Source organism: Haliaeetus leucocephalus, unplaced genomic scaffold (assembly GCF_000737465.1).
Source record: "Haliaeetus leucocephalus isolate CR32 unplaced genomic scaffold, Haliaeetus_leucocephalus-4.0 Scaffold68, whole genome shotgun sequence".
In the NCBI taxonomy this organism is placed as follows: domain Eukaryota; kingdom Metazoa; phylum Chordata; class Aves; order Accipitriformes; family Accipitridae; genus Haliaeetus; species Haliaeetus leucocephalus.
The window spans coordinates 331,523-349,915 of record NW_010972504.1 but is presented as its reverse complement, the minus strand read 5'-3'; the positions used below and the strand labels follow the sequence as shown (position 1 = coordinate 349,915).

Below are 18,393 nucleotides of genomic sequence, written 5' to 3'. Positions count from 1 at the left end.
CCCAGGACTGGTGAAATCTTTCTCTTCCCCTTTTTCTCTCTGACTTGTTTCTCTCTTTCGTTTTTCATAATCCCTACACCTCATCCCTTTAAGACATAAACCATTGACCAAGTCCGGGACTAGGAGTGGATCCAGCTGCCCCTGGGCTCCTCTCTGTGGAGGGGTCTAGAAAGCAAGGGGGTCTGCTCTGAACCTCCTGACCCAACGGGAGGGATCTCCTTCTTCCCTGAATTGATGTATATGGTTACCACGGGTTGGACAGGTCACTGAGGTAGTTCCATGCCAATTCCTCTTGTGAGAAACCCCACTACCTACTGTTATGCCTCCCAAGTTCAGGTTGCTTCTGTCATATATAAAATGTTTAACTGATTGTTTGGTTTTGTTTCACCTTAATTTACCCTGAGGGAATTCTGAATTCAGCACAACTCCCTGGTCTATCCAGTGCGGGTCATGACATTCAGTTTAATTATTTCCCACGTAACTAGGTTTGTGTCATCTTCAAGCATGTAACAATTCTACAGCTGGTCCTCCTGCTTCACGATGGTGTTCTCTTTGAGATCCCTTCAAAGAATTCCATGCCAAATGAGCATATAAAAATTTCCATTTTCATTGCTTCCATCTTCACACATTTGCCTCTGTCATGTCATATGTTCTCTTTCCCTTACAACTTTTTTTTTTTTTTTAATGTACATGGTACCACTGGGAGTTAAAAATCTGCACCAGAACTTCTCCTTATATATCTTTCGTACACTTCCTTCTACTCTTGTACTTCCGATTTCCAGATGATCTGGCATGTTGCAAATGACTTAAAAGTTGCAGAAGGCTCACAAAACCACTGAGAATCACAGTGGAATTCCCTGACCTCCAGCACACCATATCACAAGAAGTGGGTGAAAAGCCAGCGGTGATCACGTGCTCTCTCTGTTTCTATATTCAATGTTCTATATGACTTGGAATATAAGCTAACCCTGGAATTCTTAAGTGAAACTACCTAAGGAAAAGCTTGTCTTCCTTTCAGATAATTACTGTAAGTTTTGTTTGCCTAATTAAAAACAACAAAAAAAAATCCCATTCAATTTCAAAACAAGTTTTTGTTACACAGAGGCATTCTTATGGAACAAAAATATTTCAAGAAAAATTTGTTTACCTCTACAGACAACATTCCTGTCGCCCAGAGCTGAACTTAGCAGAAACCATAAGATGTGTTCGCCTTGCCTTTTTTATTCCTTTTCTTCCCCCCCCTCCCCCAAGTGTAATAAATGTGTCACATCTTTGGTTCTACTCAAAGTTGCCAGAAAAGACATCATCTTTGACATTTGTTTCTTGTAACGACTTCCAAAAGATGCACAGTATTGTACAGAAGAAAACATTACAAAAAGTAATTAAGTCCAATACAACTAAGGATATAGAATCAACTAAAATGTAAGTATTATTCTAGTCCCATCATTCATCTTACTGTGATTCATTAAAAAGGCAATGTAATAGTTACAGTTAATAATTTGGGGGTACTTACCTATTCTGAACTTGGGTTGCTGCAAAATTTACATAATTCTTCTTCTCAAGAAGTTTGGCCAACAGGTTCTCAATTGCACCCTTCTGGTTCTGAAAAGCTTCTTCCAGAAACTGATACCTTTTAAACATGCAAAAGAAGATATCAATTACCAAGGAGTAATGTGCTGAAACTAAGGGTTCCAAATTTAGATGTAAAGCTACAAGATTTTGAAAAAATATGACAAAACACACAGGAAAAAAATCAAAAGTATATGTATGCTAATCAGTGTGCAAAATGTTTCAGTACTGATAAAATCCTTTCTAAGCATCCAGAAGACTGAACCTCTATGGATCACTTATTAATTTCAATTACACAGGGAGACAATGCACTGCATTGTTTCACAAGCTATGGAAGCTATAGAACACCAGCTAAAGGAGATACCAGAAACTTCAGAGTTTGACAAATCATATTGTTAACGTTAGATGAGGAAAATGCACTAATAGCTTAAACACACATTAAATGATACAACCCCCGCACCGTCCCAGAAAAACAGTTTTTCAGCTGAGATTATACTGCTCATATTTGACTGAATTAATCTGAAAGAAAATATTCCTATTAAAAAAATCTTTTTTTTTTTTTCCTGTTTTTTGGTACTTCCCAGTGAAGAACATGTCATTCCCTTCCAAGCCCTTCAACCAGACAGTTATTGTATCAAAAGCACCTTCCATTACTTCATCTGAAAACAGTGCAAGTAGCTACATCGAAGGAAAATAATGAAATTAGTTGTTTTCCTAACATACTATGCATCAGAAGATGAATTAACAATGCAACAGAAGCAAAACGCCTATGCTGGAAATGGCAATGGGAATTAAGTAGCTTCAAGAGTTTTCATCTTTTCTGATTGACTGCTCAACTATCAAAAGATTCCCCTCAAAACCCAGGATTCTTATTAGTCACTTGCCACTTCTTGTCTTTGCAGTAAGTAACCTTCGTGCTTCTGAAATATAATTTGTTAACAACAGGGAAAACTTAGGTTCCCAGAATGTCTTCCCTTCTTCACTACACTAAATCCCAACATTCAAATGGCAGAAAACTCTTACAATTAAAGTGAAACATTTTATAAGCTGCATTAGAAGTAACCGAATACTATCTCCCAACCACAACTGAAAAAGAAAGTAGCATCATCTTTTGTCAAAATCTAGGAGAACATTACAATCTAATCTAACAGGAAAAGACTGTTTGGATATATGAGCAAGTTTACGGTAACACTGTATCTTGATTCAAATTACTCATAATTACCGTAACAGACTTCGGCAAAGAGAACACTATTCACAACAGAAACGACTCTGCTCCTGTTCATTCAGTTTGTACCATACCAGCAACAGACGAGTTTCAGCTACAAGAGTTTAGATTCCTCAGCCTTAATGTTAGAACGTTGCTTTTTCTAAGTACAGTCTAAAGTTCTTGCAGACAGACAGCATCACAAAATTTTAGGTCCTATAATGCAAAAAGTAGCATTACAAAAGCCCAATGGCCACAAAATTTGTGATGTTTGGAGATCTGCAGATTTGCTAAAACTATTTTCATGAAGTTGAAAAACAGATTTCCACTTTAAAGAGAAAAAAAATCTACACTTAACCTAGTACTGCTAATATTTTGCTGTAGCTCCTGCTACAGCCAATTTTTAAATTTTTTTTTTAAATATTGTATTGTACTTCTAGCTTCCAAAGCGTGTGGACTGAAAACTACCTAAACTAGAGGAACTGCACACCATTAGGCTGCTAAAAAGAATGTCAGCTGTCTACAGAATCACCAGCAATTCTTTCACTTGAAATTCTGAACCGAACAGTAGACCATATTGCTACTGAAATGGTAGGATTCATCCTCCTCTGGTGCAAACTATTAGGATTTCAGGTAAGAAGTAAACAGGAGATTAGAGTCAATTCTTGTTTCCACCTGGCATGATTTTCCTTCAATGATTTAGTGAACTTCATGGCAGATGAGGCAGTCGCCCTAATCATCTATAACTGACCTGCAGACAGAACAATTTTTAAAGAATATTCTGCAACAAAGCATGTTAATAGCAAAGTATTCTCTTCTCTTACTGGAAGAGAACAGGTAAGTAGAACAAGATACGTCTGTTAATCAGTTAGCATCATGCGCAAAATAGGTGCAAAGAAACCAACTAGAAAAAGTTAGCTAACGTATCCTAGGAGACCACGCTTTCTGAACAAGTATGTCAGGATATTTATGATCAAGCCTATGAAAGAACGGAACAAGAATATTCAAGGTTGTTAATATTTTAATAGTACTAATTTCAAAAGCAGAAGCTCTCCATTAGGCTGCTGTTGCAGTCTATGAAAGTAATCACTACTCTAGAAAAAAAAAAACAAACTAAAAAAAACCCCACAACACTAAATTCAATATTGCAATGTACTGCCAAGCACCTCTATAAAGAAGTTACTTGTTGCCTGACTAGGAAAAGCAGTGCTGCAGTGGCTGATAAATACATATTTATCCCCAGATTCTCTATTATAGCACTGCAAAATACTTTTTCAAACATTCAAACAACTATATGACAGAGCTGCTAAAGAGCAGGAAGTTTTAATGTATCTTAAGAGGTTCCAACTTTTTTCTCACAGCTAAGAGAAATGCAAGCTCTGGAAACAAAACCCATCATTTCTTTTTACTTGGAATGAGGCAACTTTCAACAACTAAAAACAATTTTTCTGTCTGTACTAGAAGAACACATTAATCTATGAGGCAAAATTTATAACTCCTTTTACAGAATTACCCTAAATTGAAAGACTGTTGCATAATAAAATATGCCCTTTCAAAAAATTACCTCATCCATGACTCAATATCACTTTTGCTTCTTTACAGCACCAAGTGTTCAGGGCTGTAGCGATTTCTATTCAAGTCCTGAATAGAGTGACAGCACTGGTAAATGCCAGGCAAGTTAACACCTTAATCGCACCAAATCGCTTCAGACCATGTTGTTTTGAATCTGCTCTTAAAATACTTGAAAAAGCTCAACCAACAGATCACTTAAAGTTTTCAGGACTCCACACAGATTCTCCTTCGCAAGGGATCGTTTCAGTCTGACAAAGAGTAAATACAACAGTATTTAATGACACAACTGTTTTAAATCAATGCCATTTCATCCTCTGAGAAACTGCACCACAGGAATTAAGACATGGTAATATTTGTACCTGTGTTCTTTGTGTTCCAGTAACTGACAGTCTCTGCATGTCAGCCTGTCACATGTTTCACAGAAAAGTTTTAACTGCTCTTGTTTGTGGACAGGACAGAAAACAGGACGTTGACCAGATGCTCCCACGGCCTCTGTTTTTAAAAATAAACCATTTTTGCATTTTAAAATAAAATTTAGACAATCTGAAGAGCAAAGCAACTAACTTCCAAGCTAAGTAATAACTAAGAATTTGGACAAAGACAACTACAGACCTGTTCTTACCCTAAAGTTACCGTGAATATATTCTCACTGAAATATTTACAGTGCCAGTGGTTTATAGTTGTTTCCACTTTATTGTATTCAAAGAGAAGGAGGAATTCCTCTCCTATCACGAACACTCAAAAGACACTGGCACCTTTGAGAATGTAAAAACTGTACACAAACACCAGGATTGTGTACCCATGTTTAAAGATTAAATTGCGTGTAATTTCACCTCTGACACACTGAAGGATGGATCAAACCTCACAAACTTAGATAGTGTCAAACACCCATAGGTTTTCTAAATTATCACTTCAGAACCTTTATAAACCTCATTAAGTCATACGCAACTGAAGTGGTAAATGCAAAGCAAACCTTGCCCATGTTAAAAGTTACTTAAACCCCTGCTAAACTGCTTAACTTTTCCACTTAAGCAAATAACAGGTAACGTCAAAAAATAGTTCTGAGTTTACAAAAAAGTGCTGCACAGTCTTCTAAAGATATTTTGAGCTTAGCACAGAGGAAAGCAGCCTTTGGAAGATATAGCAGGTAAGGTTTGAAACATTAATGTCTTCCTCAGTCTCCACCATTTCTGAAGCTTGTTATATCATGCAAGTTATTGTAAAGAAAGAGAGCTCATGAATCTACAGCTGACACTCATTAATAGAAATTTGAAGTCTCCAGTGCATATCTTCGATTCTAACACAAAAGAACGGAACAAGCTCATCTGAGAAAATAATGAATACTCATTCCCCACAATCAAGAGAGTTACTAAGGATTGCTGTATGTCAGGTCAAAGGAAGGCTACGTTTTCGCCATGTGCTAGCATACCAACTACACGTGGGCTTCCATCTTCATAAACACTAACCTAAATTTCTGATAGAAAGTTTACTTTACGGGAACCACCATTTTTTGGCACCTCTGCACTCAGATTACTGAAGGGGAAGCGAAGCTATAGTATCACCTTGACATTCACAACATAGCACACCTAATGAAAAACATTAGTAATTCTTTGTAGGGCCCTGTAATTTGATTTCACCTGAAGGGTATCTTGTCTACTATGATTAATACATTTAAACTTAAATAGGTAATATTTCTTATTAAACAATACCCATTAAGAAATACAGGGAAACCTCTCCAAAAATGAAGTTTATTTGATACAGCAGGTGAAGTAAGATCATTGTCTAAAAGAAGTAAGCTCAACAGCAAACTTTTTAACTATTAATATGATTTCGACAAGAGTTGGCAGAAAGCAAAGCAGTGTTACTCCTTTGAAATGGCACAATGAAACAATCATGAAGATCTTAATTTATTTTAAACGTAGAGAGCGAGCAAAATGTCAAGTTATCTCTTCCTCAATATGATCAGCCTTCATATACATCCAGACTGTGTAGAACCTACAGGTCTTCTAATCAGGATTTTTATCCCATTTACAAATAAAATCTTCTAAGCTAAAATCCAGTTACCTTTTACTTGTTTTGAGACTGTTTTCCACATTACTTCAGTAGGTTACAAACAACATATGGTCAAACGATAGTTTAAGAATTAACTTCTAATAAAGCCACACATCTAAAACTGTACGCACACTTTGCACATTCGATTTTGCTAACTGAAAGAGATATTAAACCTAAAATAAATTCAAATTCCACATTTACTCAGCAATATCAATACAACAGTAACATCATAGTGAATATGACTATAAGCTTATCTGTATATACTTCTCTACTGGCAGAACTATAATTGCTCCTTATAACCAAGTACAGCAAAATGTATAATTTAATTTCCTTGGCCAATGGATAAGGTCACCAATATGTCAGTTCTCTCCAGATTTCAACCCCTCCATTTAGTTAGTTATTCTACTAAATAAAAGGATTATTAAGAATGGATCTAAATCCTTTCCAAAGACTGCAGTCTCATTCTGTTTCTTCCATACTTATGGTGTTTTTTACAGTGGACATCAAACTGCATAAGTATTAGCAAATAACCCATTTTAGTTTAAAATTTAGTTTTTTCCTCTATTTTTAGACCTACCAATTTTGCACTGGTAGCTTTTTACTAAACTTTTCTCAAATCTTTGGGGAAAGCCATCCAGCTCGTTGTTACCTAAAAAATCCTCCCTCTCTTTTTTACATGTGCCAAAAAGAAAATGTTTTTACTACAGGCAGGACTAAATGATATCCAAACACTCACCTGAAGATACATCCTCTTTTTTTCTGATCATATGATCTTTAGTAAATTTTACACGCTGATGAGCTTCTATGCAAGTCTTGCACAACCATTCCCCACACTCTACACAAAATCCAACAGCACTAGCATTATCTTCACAGCTTGTACACACCTGCAAAAGGGAAACAGTCAGTTACCATCATTTTCCTGGAAAGCATTAATATGTACAGAAAACAAAACCAGCATGTGAATTGCAGCAAGCAGGAAACTGCCATACCTGTTCTGACTTCTCATCGGAGCTGCTTGGCGTTTCTGACGTGTCTTTTACAAAGTAGTTATCCACCAGATCTATCTGTCTGCATTCTTGGCGGCATATCGGACATCTGATTACACCAACTGCAAAACAGAAAAAGTGTACTGTCCAGTCTGTCTCAAGACAAGCATCAAGAGAGGTGTGCCTAGATAGTCAGGTGTGACACTAGTGATGTTCATGAAAATGTCTAAGTAGCAGTGTGTCACAATATTCTCCCAGATACAAACAGAGGATGTTTTCTAACATAACCTATTTCCATGAGGTCAGTGAGGCAGAGGCAGTAATAGAAACTACCTGAAGGTTTCAGTGTTTTTTCAAATAGTGTCCTGCAGGGAAGGCCAATACCAAAACACACACGACTTGATAGCAAAAAATCCTCTCATGCCAACTACATCTGCCTTTCTTCACCACCTAGAAAACTTTGCTCATATAGATGTAAATGTAAACACACATAGCTTCAACACTGGATATCAATTAGACTAGTTCCCTTCCAGTATCCTGCTTTTTTATGCTCTGTAATTGCTAAATCAGAGTTTTAAGTCCTCAGCAGGGCTGAAAAGAAGTTACTACATGAACCAAATTCACATTTAAAGATGTTCTATGAACAACCTACATTAAAGGTTTGAAAACTTATTTACCACTAAGGTAAGTGCTTAACACTGTCTTCCCACAGGTGTCATCTAGTCTTAAATCAACTTCCTATACAATTTTATTGTGAACATAATTTCAGGGAGAAGCTTTCAAATTGACTAGGTATTTTTATACACTGGGACACCTGAAACAACTTTGAAAAGTAACTGTAATTAAGTGATGCTCAACTCCTTTGTGGATATTCAGATAGAACAGTAAGACTTATTTCAGGGAGATTAATTACATTATAGTAAAATAGCATTAATTTTTTCAAGTGCTAAAATTAACAATGTCTTCAGAAGACAGAAGATTCACTGCAGAGCAACAACAATAATCCAACTAAGAATTCCCTGTCTCATCAAACCAAACACGCTTCAAGAGCAGGATGTGAAAAATAACCAGTATTTCAGTACCTACATGTACAAGAGCTTTCATATACACAATGAAGCCTCTCACATATGGAGAGCCTTCAGATTTTCTTACTACTGAAAGACAAAATTCTTTAGGGAATACTATATAAAAGCCATCTATCAGCTGATGTGTATAGACTTACAGAACAAAAATTTCAAACATTTGCCATTAAAATTATTCCATCTACAACAGACCACAGCTAAACCCGACTTTTAGTGCCGCCTTTGGTTAATCACACAAAACACTGCAGAAAAAGAAAAAAAAAAGGCAGCCCAAGATCTACGATCTTTATACAATGCAAAGTCAAATTCCACAGATGCAAACTGCTTCCTGTAAGGCAGGTTTAGTTTTGTTTTTAAACTAGACAAAACACTGAAAGCTTGAATAAAATAGAACGATACAACTGGCAGTCCATGGGCTGGATTCTGACCACGGATAATTCCACCTTGCCCATTTCTTCTGTCCAAGAGGACATAGGGAACAAACAGGTAGTCCATAAATACTGCTCTCTCAGTCAAACACTGACTTTTTGCACCTCCATGTTCAAATACACTTTGCACACAAGGTGCCACCAGTGTTCTGCACATATCTCAATAGATCACAATCCTAAGACAAGGCCTTGCAATTCTCATTCAGCATATTATACTTCCTTTTCACACCTCAATACCCATTATTTCCAACAGTAGCTTTCCAGTATTATATGAGCCACTACACATCCCATACTCACTCATATCCTGGTCTTTTAACCTAATATAAAACAAATTAATCCAGCATCATTTGTACTAGAAACCAAACTGCATTACTAAAAAGATACAGATGTGGTTCATTTTGTGAGGGGAGAGGGAAAAGTAGAGAAAAATCACACTGAAATAGCATTTACATAGAAGAAAAACAGAAAGAAATCCTTACCTGTCAAAACTTGAGATAATTTGCAAGCTAACAAAGTTTATGGTCAAAATTTAATGAGAATGTATTTTAAGACAAACTAAGGTTCAAAAGTTTATATAACCTACTAGAAAAAACAAGGTTTCACTGCCAGTTTCAGTCCAAAAAAATTCTTAGGTAAGAAAATTAAAATGAAGTAAAAATATCCTACTTATACTCCAGCAGAACTTATTACATTGTTTTTCTGCATCATTTTAAATGAGAAGCTTAATACTGTTTAAAAAAAACAAACCCAAATCAAACACATTAGCCCTACCACTGTAACTCCACTTTCAAAACAGGCATGTAACTAATTCCAAGGAATGTATCAGACAGCACACAACAAAAAAATATTGCTAAAAGATCAATTTTTTTCTAAATCACAGCTGAATTAGAATTAGACATATTCATAGAAATTACGATCGTCAGACTGGTTTATGATGTCCCCCAAATCCTAATTACTACCACAAAGACTTCCTATGTTCTCAGCGATGGCTTCCCATTATTTTGAAGCCATAAATCAATATCCACAGGTTAACATCAGCAATAAAGTGAAGAGCTGAAAATCAGGAAGTTTCTTTCAGACTTCACATTTCAAATCCCATATAGCTCAGTTTCACCTAACCATAAAACAGAAATGCTTCTTCCCTGGCAAAAATTTTAGAAGAAATAGTAAGTATTGACTGCATCACATGAAACTCTGCACTGAGGGTCTACAACATTTTAAACAGCAGTTCATTTCTGACTTACAGTACACTATCATCACAATATTGTCATCAGCATTAGCTACAGGAACACAGTTATACTTCAGGTGCCAAACCCCCCCCCCAAAAGCATCCCACAAATGGCACCAGCAATCCACAGATGCTCCTGTGAATATCCGTACCTTCATGAAGAAATCCAAGAACAATCAGCCTTGGACCTAAAAGGCCACAGAAAATGATGAACTATTTTACAAGAGATGCAGATAACAGAAGTGGGCTTCTAAGTTTCTTACTCTGCATTTAAGAGGACTGACATCAAAGGTTTTTCTACTTGTTTATATCACAAACCTCACAATGGTATATAAGACCCGTAACAACCATGAGCATAAACACTTATTACCTCTTTTCCACAGTACCTGATATACACAGCTATTTTCCCCTCCCTGCCATTTCCAGTAACATTGTGGTGAAATGAACTACATCCTACTCTCAATTAATTGAGCAGTTAAGATCGGATTCTACTTTTTGTCACACAATTCTCCAGACTTTATACAGAACAGCAAAAATCTTTTCAATCCTACAATGTTTACTGTCTGCCATCCACCGCTACATACAACATGTAGCCTAAACTGAGTTTTGTTTCTCTCTTTTTACCCTACCTCAGGCTGATTTAAGTGAAAAGCAGGAATAATTTCTTACCCGGAAATTTGGTTTGAGAGTCACCAATCCAGCAGGTAGGAAAAGCCTGCCTCGCATTGTCAACCCCACTCAAAGGAAGACAGGTTTCACTTGCCATCTTCTCACATCATGAGCCATTCCTCCCTACCAGAGTTTCCAAAGCCTGCAACAGAGGGAGAAAAGAAACTCCCAGATTCCTTGCGACATGCTCCTAAGGAGTCTCCTGACACAGTCAGGAAGAGCAATTAGACCAAGACACTATTCTGAGCTGAAGAAAACCAAAGCAGAATGGACAGAAGCACATCCCTGCAAGAAGGCAGTCAGGGATGGATCTGTAAGAACTATGGCAGGAATTAGCCCTGGAGAGCTGCCTGAGCCGCCCTGCACCCCAGCTCTCTCCAGCAGACTGACAGGACTCCAGGCAGAGCCCACGGCAGATGGAATCAGGAATGCTGGCCAGGTCCCCGGGACTACCCCGGGAAGGGCTGACCCAACCCTGCCCTGCACGGGAGTCCACATCTCTGCAAATCAGGCTGTGGATCACAACTGCGAAACCAAGGAAAAGCCACACAACAAGAACATTTTGGTACGGCTCCAGCTCTCTTGGCAACTTCTGTCAAGGTTATGACCTACACTTCCAACTGAAGCAGAACATAGAATACCTCAGGTGAAGAGTTTTGTCAGAGCAAAGAGAGGCAAGTCGCACAAATTTTACTATGCAACACATGTTGAACTGCTGGTTATACAACTGCTAGAAGTCACATCTTCCTTACATTGCACATTAGATGTTCTTATTTGTCAGTCAAAGACTTTATTGAGAACACTAATGAGAGTAGCATCTATGTAATCCTTTTAACTGCTTATGATTTAGCTAAAGCATACTAAACTAGACCACAGACATCAAAGGATGTCAGAAAGTGCAAAACTGAAGTAAATAGAGGAGAAAAAGTAATTCTGTTTTCATAAAAACAGAAAGACTGCTAAAAAAATCTGCAACATAATCCAGCAGCAAATCACGATGGAACATTTCAAAGAACTTAAGATTTTGAATAGGAGATGCTTTTAATCTACCATTGCCAACTAACACCTAAACCTGCAACAAAAGTATTTTTCTTAATTGTAACTCTGAACTATGAGAATTACCTTGTATATGGTTTTGTTTAAAGTTTCCCAAGGTTAACAACATTTCTCTGATGGCTATTTGTGCGCATCTCAAAACAGGCAATTTTTTCCAACAGGTTAACATGACTATGAAAGCCTTCATCTTGAACTAGTTTCAACAGGAAATTTATTCAAAACTTCCTTAGAATTCATTTCTCCAGTCTGACATCTTAATCCTGACACCACTAAAACTCTTCCAAATTTTAAAAATGCTTGAGAGCTACAGAGATGGAAGGGGAAAGGCTTGATTCTCTATACTTCCAGTCTTGTAGGATCAAACCAGAGAAACCGTCTCCAGAGAAAGCTTATGTCAAGTCTTCAGCTACAATACTCACTCCAGCTTAATATTAAGGAATTCAGACTCTTGGTACTTTTAACATAAGTTGAAATCAACTGATCTGTCCCCAGTACATCTTTTCTAGGGAAGACACATCCTGCCCAGTAAGACAATATGTGTTCAACTCATACCTACTACTTTTGCACAAGAAGAAAAAACCTGGAATTTTCTGAATATTATTCATTGCTCCCTATGCACACTTCTAAAAATTCCCTTCTGGAATTTCATCAGATGTTTCAGAGACCATCTGTAGAAGAGCAAGGCTTCCTGAGCCAGTAAGAATCAACCTGTTTCCTAGACAAACCCACATACTACCATCCTCTCGATCTGGTCTTCTAGTTTTTGTTTACAAACACTAGAGAGAAGCTGGCTGGGAGCCTCCAGCACTGTAGCCCTGGGGTTAGAGAAAGGGGAAGTGGGGAGGAAAAAAGGGGAACACAGTTAGAACTAGCCATGGAAACTTACCTACTTGCTACAAACATTACACTAGCTAAAGCAAAATAGCTAATTTCTGTAAGAAGCTTCCATACTAAAGCATCCATACATTCACTTGTTGACTTCACGTATAAGTTTACTTCAGCCAACTTAAAATGAACATGTCACAGCCTAACCAAACACTTCTTAAACCTCAGAGAGAACAAAAAGCCATAATGGAAAATAAAGTCACTGAAGTTCTAACTCCAAGACAGCTTTTGACAACAAAATAAAGGGTATTGCTGATGGTGAGGAGATCATTGATCTCAATGGGGGAGGGCATGGCAAGCACACGATGTACACGATCAAGGGATAAGATGCTACAAAAAGCACTTTGTACTTCAGCAGCACCATTCACCCCACTGGATCCCCTCCACCACTGGGCTAACGTAAGGAGTCTTTCCAGTAGTTCAAAATTATAAATTCAAAGTATCTCTCAAAGTGTATTCAAATATTGAACCCAAACACTTGCATTCCTATATATCCCTACTTACATAGTAAAATTTGTATTTTCATAAGATCCAACTCCTTTAACATAAGCTCTGGTCTGTAATACAAAAATCTTTATAAATTCTTTAGTCGCTTCATGACATTCAAGAGTACTAAAACCCTAAAACATGAGTATAAAAAAGTAACTTTGACCTCAGTTTAATACTCTAAAATACAATGTTTACAGTACCTTATGGAAAAGAAGTTGAACAGGAGTCAACAGCACACTCTTCAGCAAAAAAGACCAGTGCATCCCAGGCTGCATTAGCAGGTACAGCCAGCAGGTCCAGGACAGCAATCCTTTCCCGTTTCAGCACTCTGGGAAACCACACCTGGATACTGGGCCCCGTCTGGGACTCCCCAGTACAGGACAGACTGACAAACTGGGGCAAGCCCAGAGCAGGGCTGGAACACACAACATGTGAGGAGAGGCCGCCCCTCTCAGACCGGGGACCTCACCACTGCCTGCAACTGCCCAACGGGGCAGCGGGGCAAGCCAGGCTCTTCCCAGAGGTGCGCAGAGAAAGGACAGGTATTAACACATACAGGCAGGAACAGGGCAAAACTTGCTTCAACACAATGTATTTCACATATTTACAAGGATGGACAAACACTGCAACAGAGGCTCAGAGAAGTTGTCAAGTTGCCATCCCAGCAGACAAGGCCCTGAAGTACCTCCTCTGACCAGACCTGCTTTGAGCAAGAGGTCGAGCTAAACATCTGCAAGTCCCTGCCAACCTATGCGATGCTGTGCTCCTTCAAGAATATTCATTTTAAAGAAATGGCTCAGATTTTCTGTTGATACTTAGGAGACCTCAATTAGCACTAGCCTAAAACTCTACCACACCATCCGCTGATAATCAAATCATCAACCTCTACACAACCCTAATTACTGTTGAGTGAACAGCATCATTTTAGACACCTGGTTTTAAACACACATCTTTGTTTTCTGTTGAAATGTCTCAGGCTGATTGCCAACACAAAAGTACTAAATGAATAAAAGAAAATTCAACATCCTTTCAGATGTTTACATTTTTATAATGATGATAAAGCTTCACAGTTCAGGAAATATTTGCAAGCACTCATGCAATCTAATAACTCAAGCTTCTGTTTTAAGTTCAAACTTGGCATGTATGCAGTCCTCTAAGGAATGAATCTCTGCCAGGTTTCATTTATTGGTTGAGAACACCAATTGTAGTTACTGCACATGTATAATACTTACTTCTCTCAAATGTAAGGGTCAAAACATGATTCTGCATAGCCATACATCAAAACCCTTGCTCTAGTTTCAGTGATTAGACCTTGAAACAAACCCTCACAGGGCAAGTGAATGACACAATCAGACTAAAATCTATCTAGAATACATTAAAAAATAAACTGCTTTCAAGCTCCACTCCTAACTCAGCCTTTTTTTTTGGACAAACAATCCCTGCTTATATCACAGCTGTCATGCACTGACCTGACAACACATCATATTTTATATGAAAAACTGATTTATAGCAGTCACAGACATCAATTCTTATAAAAATAACACATACCTAGAATGTTCTCAAAAACATTATTTTAAAATACACTATTAATTTAGACTGAAATTTAAGTTTCAGACCAAGATTTTTAGTAAGTCCGGAATATGAACTAAACATTTTCAGGACTCAGCCTTTGCTGGGCTCCAGCATATATTCATGACCCTCATTCATCAACACAGGAGAAAGCTAAAGAATCAAGATTCAGGTGATGTGTACTAACATTCACTGAAACTAAGATGGCCTGCATTTACATAGCCTAAGCAAACTATTTGATGCAGGAATTTTCAGCTTTCTAGACTGAAAATACAGTAACTACTACCAAACTCAGTTTAAGTGCTATGTCGCATTCTCATAGACATCATACCATTTTTATGTCCCCCTTCCAAAGCAAATTAAAAAGTTACTATGTAATTTAAGGTGTGACTAATACACAGTTTCTAAATACACAAACACTGGGTATGGGAGTTGAATTCAGCGTATCAAAATAATTTACGATACTATACATTATAGCACTCAGTAGTAAATATATTGTTCCTCAAATTATACATATGCGCAAATTAAACAATTGTGTATGTTTCCCTTAGGCCCTCTGAAAGCATCTTGCAGCTTTTTAGTTTTTCAGCCTAATGAAGATTGTGACATTCACAAGGAGCTGGGAGAGACACACATTCTCTCTATTGAGATAATCTTCTTAAGAGAGATTGTAAATATCTTGGTGAGGCAGTGAAACCTCAAAACAACCTATCGTCCCAGGAACAGCAGTGGGTACATAAAAAGTTGTTTTGCAGTATCTGTAACCATCTGAAATCTCTAACTTAGAAATAAACATTTTTCAGAATACTGTGATACAAATACAAGAAGGCATTTTCTTGTAACCTATTCAATCTGAAAGAAAGAATCCAGCTGGACAGCTGAAACACCAGGAGTAAAGCAATCATCTATCCACCAAATAAAATGCACATTCCAATGACCTATTAAGTCATTAAACTGAATACAAGATGATACTTTTTATGTTAAATGTCATGAAAATACGTTTTAAATGTATAAGCCCCAAAACTTCTGATTTTTTTTCCCAACATAAATGTAAACAACAGCCCCTCCCCAAATTCTTTCACCAGTGCAATAGGTATGAACCTACCAGTTACCTCCTTATAATACAGCAAACCGCAACTTTACGTAATTGTTTCAAACTTTAGTCAGAGTTTCTCAAACTTTTAGGAATTGAGACCATTTTTCTGTCTTCATTAGCAGTGTCTCTCAACAGAGTGGCAACAGGGTAGAAGAAGAGATGCTGATATAGACCACAAACTACTGCCTTCAAGCATCCTTACTGTTTTCTCTATGAAAGCAGCAGCATGCTTTCATCAGGGAAGGGTACTGTCACTCAGAGAACTGCTCTGTAGATACCGACCTCACACTCAACTCCTAGTAAGCAGCTTCTACAGTTATTAGCCAATAAATACACATATTTACTAATTCAAGTACTGACAGCTCTTACAGAGCAAAATCTGAAACTAATTAAGAAAGCAACCAGAAAAACTGTCAAAAGAAAAATCCAGTTCTTTTCTATAGCACCTGTAATTTTCTCATCTAGGTGTAGAGACACTGAAAAATAGCAGGCAAATTTAAATGCATATAAAATAGTACAGCATATAATCCAGCAGTGAGAGCCTGCAGTTAAGTGCAACCTGCTTCAGGTGTAGCTATGGGTACCACTTCCCAGTAATTCTTCCCTCATGAAAAAACACCTGCTCATGGTTAAGGAGACTAGAGAAGCAGAAGTGGAAGTAACACTCATGACTATCAAAACCCATGCCAACAGGAAAGGAACCTACATGACTAAGCAATGCGGTACTTCTCTGTATGTTGAGAATGTCCATTTTGTACCTGATTTACTGGTAAGCATTTCATGTGCCATTCAACTAATTCCATTTACAATGTGCAGAGAGAGCTGTCCACAAAACTGCATCTTCTGGTTGGTCAATGTCTCATTCTTAACTGACCTGCTGAGCCAATACATTTGTTCACACAGACTTATGTACCACTACAGATGGATCATCCACATCTCTACCAGTATTCTCTCCTAGACCCTATATGCACATCTTGCTCACATCATCTAAAAGTTTTCAATGCAGCAATCCAAAGATGAATTCTTACTTCTCCAAAGCACACAATCAAGGATTCTTAAAATGTGTATAACAAGGACTGACATTCCAGTTTACGTATACTTCAGAAGCTACACTTCGTGTTGTTCCCACACTTGTATCCTAACAGGCACAGCAGGATTCAGATAATTCCTGCTAATTGCTAATAAAACAAACCTAGCTTTCCAAGTTCTGTGCCTATCACCAGCATATATAATGCAAAACATAGAATCTTGAATTTAACAAGAAGGATCAAAAGACCAACCTAGTGCTTTATTTAATGCACTATCTTTTCAAAACTGACAGACTTTCTAAGACCACATCCTAGATGAACCACTTCTGAACAGTTTGGATGAAAGAACCACTACCAAGCCAGGTTAATTCCTTCACTATGCAACCCAGGAAAGGCTTGAGTCCTTGCTAAAACCAGAAAGATGTCACCAAACAAGGTCTCTTTGACCACAAGGCCCAGTGAAGACCTGTAAAACCACTTACCAGGGCCCTAGCTTGGTCTGTAAACCACAGCGTGTGAGTCACTCCATTAAAAGCTCCAGAAGCTTTTCAATTCCATCCCTGAACACATAAAATAAAAAAATTAAATTCAAGCTCTGATTTCAATAAAAACACCTGGAAGGAGCAGTCTACCCTTGTTCCATGGCACAAAAGTTACATACGCCTAGAGTACACAGGCACAGCGAGTCAAGTGACAAACAGCACCGCAGTTTTTTAACTCAGTCCTCAGGAAACACGTACCTGAAAGCAGGTGTGCTACACACACCACTTGCAAGTGAGCGTGTAATACTGTAACAGCGAATTAGATTTCGCCCAGACAAATTTTTTTTCGAGTGCTGTACAACTCGGCAGTTGAACACCTCCTCGCAGACACGCCTCTACTGCAGCACCCCGAAAGCCAAAGCAAAACAAAACGCACAATGCAACTCACACCGTAATTCCAAGAACTTCCAAGTTTCAGCCTAAGTCGGTTGAAAATACAAAGTCAGCTGCTGGCGGGCATCCTAAGACAGACCGCGGAGGACGAAGGCACCAGAAACACCGGCGGTCACGTACGCAACCTCTCCAGGTACAGCTACCGAACAAGGCCGAGAAAAGCCATGGACTCAAGCCCCGGGAAAGCGAAGCCGGCCGCCCGCCCGCCCGCCGCCACAAGCAAGAAGCCGGCGAGCAACGCGGAGAAGCCGCGGGCGGGCGGGCGGGCAAGCGAGCGCCCAGCCGCCCCCCGCCCTCACCTTGCTGGATGTCGCCGTTGGCCCCGCCGGGCACGGGCACGCTGAGCTGCCGCTCGGGCTCGGGCAGGCAGCGCCGGCAGAAGGAGTGCAGGCAGGGCAGCAGCTTAGGCTCGGCCTCCCGCCGGCTCTGCAGGCTCTGCGCGCAAACGGCGCAGGTGTCCAGCAGCGAGAAGGGCCCCGGCGCCGCCGGTGTGAGCGGGGGCACCGGGCTGGGGCCCGGCCCCGGAACGACGCCGGGCCCCGCCG

The 18,393-nt window shown here is 38.8% G+C and overlaps 1 protein-coding gene across 3 annotated transcripts in view; it reads right to left on the bottom strand.

Annotated features, from left to right (window-relative positions):
* Positions 1-18,393, bottom strand: part of TRIM33 (tripartite motif containing 33) — a 38,493-nt gene that overhangs the window by 18,895 nt on the left and 1,205 nt on the right. For 2 of the 3 annotated variants that reach the window (XM_010578582.1, XM_010578590.1), the window contains exons 3-6: positions 7,387-7,505; positions 7,134-7,281; positions 4,705-4,837; positions 1,514-1,630 (exon numbers count right to left, since the gene is read on the bottom strand). In XM_010578582.1, the coding sequence (XP_010576884.1) occupies positions 1,514-1,630; positions 4,705-4,837; positions 7,134-7,281; positions 7,387-7,505 (517 nt within the window). Of the gene's footprint in view, positions 1-1,513; positions 1,631-4,337; positions 4,574-4,704; positions 4,838-7,133; positions 7,282-7,386; positions 7,506-18,393 lie in introns of those variants that run through there. The other variant, XM_010578598.1, reaches the window with a different exon arrangement.